The sequence below is a fragment of the Calidris pugnax genome, unplaced genomic scaffold, assembly GCF_001431845.1.
Source record: "Calidris pugnax isolate Ruff unplaced genomic scaffold, ASM143184v1 scaffold1243, whole genome shotgun sequence".
Taxonomy (NCBI): Eukaryota; Metazoa; Chordata; class Aves; order Charadriiformes; family Scolopacidae; genus Calidris; species Calidris pugnax.
In genome coordinates, this window is record NW_015091806.1 from 1,575 (window position 1) to 6,088 (window position 4,514).

At 60.3% G+C, this 4,514-nt stretch overlaps 1 protein-coding gene across 1 annotated transcript in view; it reads right to left on the reverse strand.

The window, feature by feature from the left end:
• Positions 1-94: 94 nt before the first annotated feature.
• Positions 95-4,514, reverse strand: part of LOC106900086 (HLA class II histocompatibility antigen, DM beta chain-like) — a gene marked incomplete at its 3' end in the record, with an annotated part of 11,631 nt that continues 7,211 nt past the window's right edge. Inside the window, exons 2-4 of the mRNA XM_014962071.1 lie at positions 2,765-3,046; positions 348-632; positions 95-246 (exon numbers count right to left, since the gene is read on the reverse strand). Coding sequence (XP_014817557.1) covers positions 95-246; positions 348-632; positions 2,765-3,046 — 719 coding nt within the window. The remainder of the gene's footprint in view (positions 247-347; positions 633-2,764; positions 3,047-4,514) is intronic.

Here is a 4,514-nt window from a genome sequence, read left to right on the forward strand (position 1 = left end):
TGCAAGAGGGAGCAGAGAGGGGTGAGGAGGGTCCGTGTCACCCCCCAAAGGCCACCATCCCTTTGGGTGTCCCCCCCCCCACCCCAGGGGACACTGTCCCCGTCCCCGTCCCTCCCCGGTGCTCACCGGGTGCTGGTGGCCTGGCCCGGTAGCGGTGGACGCCGGCGATGAAGAAGCCAAGGCCCAACACCATCATCACGGTGGCCGCGGCCACCTTCAACGTCAACCCCGGGGACAAGCCAGGACCTGTGGGGACATGGCAGGGGGGAGGTGACCAATGATGTGACAAGGACCCAGGTGGCCAGGTGGGTGTCCATCCCCCCCTTCTCCCCACCACCCCAACTCACCCCAGTCCTCCAGGAGGGGCTGGTCCAAGCTGACGTGTTGCACCGAGCAGGTGAAGGTGTCCCCGGCCACCGGGGCCACCATCAAGGTCAACTGGATCTGGTAGGTCCAGTCACCGTTGGGGATGGCGGAGACGGGGGGGTGGTCACCGGGCCCCACGATGTCCCCGTTGTGCAGCCAGATGACGGTCACCTCAGGGGGGTAGAAGCCCCAGACGTGGCAGGTGAGGAGGACGGGCGCCCGGGCGTTGCCCGTCTTGGAGGCGATGACACGGGCTTGGGGTGGCACTGGAACGAGGAAGGGGGACAGTCAGGGATAGGGGGAGTCCCCTCCCAACCCTGGGTTGTGTCCCCATCTGATGTCCCCACCCTGCCATGCAACACCCCCATGCAAGGTCCCCATGGAAGGTACCCATACAACGTCCCCATGGAAAGTCACCATGCAACGTCCCCATGCAACGTCCCCATGGAAGGTTCCCATGGAAGGTTCCCATGGAAGGTCCCCATGGAAGGGGCCCATGCAACATCCCCATGGAAGGTTCCCATGGAAGGTCCCCATACAACGTCCCCATGGAAAGTCACCATGCAACGTCCCCATGGAAGGTCCTCATGCGACGTCCCCATGCAATGTCCCCATGGAAGGTCCTCATGCGACGTCCCCATGCAATGTCCCCATGGAAGGTCCTCATGCGACGTCCCCATGCAATGTCCCCATGGAAGGTCCTCATGCGACGTCCCCATGCAATGTCCCCATGTCACATCCCCATGCAATGTTCCTGTGTAACGCCCCCATGAGATGTCCCCATGGAAGGTCCTCATGGAAGGTCCTCATGCAATGTCCCCACGCAACGTCCCCAGGAAGCCTTCCCATGCAACATCCCCATGCCACTTCCCCATGCAACGTCCCCATGAAAGGTTCCTGTGCCACTTCCCCATGCAACGTCCCCACACCACATCCCCAGGAAGCCTTCCCATGCAACATCCCCATGCCACTTCCCCATCGAAGGTGTCCTCATGCCACTTCCCCATGGAAGGTCCTCATGCAATGTCACCATGTCACATCCCCATGCAACGTTCCTGTGTAACGTCCCCATGAGATGTCCCCATGGAAGGTCCTCATGGAAGGTCCTCATGCAATGTCCCCACGCAACGTCCCCAGGAAGCCTTCCCATGCAACATCCCCATGCCACTTCCCCATGGAAGGTCCTCATGCAATGTCCCCATGACACATCCCCATGCAATGTTCCTGTGTAACGTCCCCATGAGATGTCTCCATGAAGGTCCTCATGGAAGGTCCCCATGCAATGTCCCATGGAAGGTCCTCATGCAACGTCCCCATGCAATGTCCCCACACCACGTCCCCAGGAAGCCTTCCCATGCAACATCCCCATGCCACTTCCCCATGGAAGGTGTCCCCCCCCATGTCACATCCCCATGCAATGTTCCCGTGTAATGTCCCCATGGAAGGTCCCCATGCAACGTCCCCATGCAATGTCCCCATGGAAGGTTCCCATGCAACGTCCCCATGGAAGGTCCCCATGCAATGTCCCCATGGAAGGTGCCCATGCAACGTCCCCATGGAGGGTCCCCATGCAATGTCCCCATGGAAGGTGCCCATGCAACGTCCCCATGGAAGGTGCCCATGCAACGTCCCCATGGAAGGTGCCCATGCAACGTCCCCATGTCACATCACCATGCAATGTTCCTGTGTAACGTCCCCATGAGATGTCTCCATGAAGGTCCTCATGGAAGGTCCCCATGCAATGTCCCATGGAAGGTCCTCATGCAACGTCCCCATGCAATGTCCCCACACCACGTCCCCAGGAAGCCTTCCCATGCAACATCCCCATGCCACTTCCCCATGGAAGGTGTCCCCCCCCATGTCACATCCCCATGCAATGTTCCCGTGTAATGTCCCCATGGAAGGTCCCCATGCAACGTCCCCATGCAATGTCCCCATGGAAGGTTCCCATGCAACGTCCCCATGGAAGGTCCCCATGCAATGTCCCCATGGAAGGTGCCCATGCAACGTCCCCATGGAGGGTCCCCATGCAATGTCCCCATGGAAGGTGCCCATGCAACGTCCCCATGGAAGGTGCCCATGCAACGTCCCCATGGAAGGTGCCCATGCAACGTCCCCATGTCACATCACCATGCAATGTTCCTGTGTAACGTCCCCATGAGATGTCCCCATGAAGGTCCTCATGGAAGGTCCTCATGCAACGTCCCCATGCAATGTCCCCACACCACGTCCCCAGGAAGCCTTCCCATGCAACGTCCCCATGCCACTTCCCCATGGAAGGTCCTCATGTCACTTCCCCATGCAACGTCCCCAACACACCACCCGACACCATGTCCCCGTGCAAAGCTCGTGCGACCCCCCCGTGCGAAGCCCCCGTGCGCGGCGCCGCAGGGCTCACTCCGCCGCAGCCCCGTGGAGCCCCAGAAGTGGGGGGCCAGTTGGTGGCAAGCTTGGCGCCGGGCCTCGGCACGCTCCACCCAGGTGGTTTCGTTGTTGAGTTTGGTGGCGACGGCGGTGGCGACGTTGTGGAGGAGCCCCCAGTCGCAGGCGACGAACTTTTTGGCGTTGGAGTCGTAGCAAACCAGGGGGTTCTTGTTGAAGACGATGGAGAACTCGAAACCCAGCACGGAGCTGTAGGCCGCCAGCGGGCAGGAGCTGGCCACGTGCATCAGGAAGGCGCCTGAGAGGGGGACGTGGGGGTAGGTGGCATCTCCTGGGGTACCTCTGTCCATCCCTCCATCCACTCCCATCCATCCCCATCCCTCCATCCATCTCCATCTCTCCATCCCTCCACCCATCCTCATCCCTCCATCCATCTCCATCCCTCCATCCATCCCTCCATCCCCATCCCTCTCCATCTCTCCATCCATCCCCATCCTTCCATCCATCCCCATCCCTCCATCCATCCCCATCCCACCATCCCTCCATCCAGCTTCTTCCCACCATTCCTCCATCCATCCCACTATCCATCCACCCATCCCCATCCCTCCATCCATCCCCATCCCTCCATCCATCTCCATCCCACCATCCCTCTATCCATCCCCATCCCTCCATCCATCTCCATCTCTCCATCCCTCCATCCATCTCCATCCCTCCATCCATCCCTCCATCCCCATCCCTCTCCATCTCTCCATCCATCCCCATCCTTCCATCCATCCCCATCCCTCCATCCATCCCCATCCCACCATCCCTCCATCCAGCTTCTTCCCACCATTCCTCCATCCATCCCACTATCCATCCACCCATCCCCATCCCTCCATCCATCCCCATCCCTCCATCCATCTCCATCCCACCATCCCTCCATCCATCCCCATCCCTCTATCCATCCCCATCCCTCCATCCATCTCCATCTCTCCATCCCTCCATCCATCTCCATCCCTCCATCCGTCTCCATCCCTCCATCCCGCTATCCATCCATCCATATCCATCCCTCCATCCATCCCCATCCCTCCATCTATCCCCATCCCTCCATCCATCTCCATCTCTCCATCCCTCCATCCATCTCCATCCCTCCATCCATCTCCATTCCCATCCCTTACTGGGAGGAGGTCTCCAACTCTCCATCCATCCCCATCCCTCCATCTATCCCCATCCCTCCATCCATCCCTCCATCTCTCTCCATCCCTCCATCCATCCCCATCCCTCCATCCATCCCCATCCCTCCATCCATCTCCATCCCTCCATCCCCATCCCTCCATCCGTCCCCATCTCTCCATCCATCCATCCATCCATCCATCCATCCATCCATCCATCCATCCCCATCTCTCCATCCATCTCCATCTCTCCATCCATCTCCATCTCTCCCCATCTCCCCATCCATCCCCATCCCTCCATCCATCCCCATCCCTCTATCTATCTCCATCCCTTCATCCATCCCCATCTCCCCAGCCCTCCATCCTCTCCATCCCACCACCCATCTCCATCTCCCCAACCCTCCTGGGGTCCAGGGTCCCACAGGACTGAGCCCCCCCCCAAACTGTCCCCAGAGCCCCACAGGGCTGAGTCCCCCCCAAATAATCCCTCGGGTCCCACAGGGTTGAGCCCCCCCCCAAACCATCCCTGGGGTCCCATGGAGCAGAGCCCCCCCAGAATGTCCCCATGGTCCCACAGGGCTGAGCCCCCCCCAAACCATCCCTGGGGTCCCACAG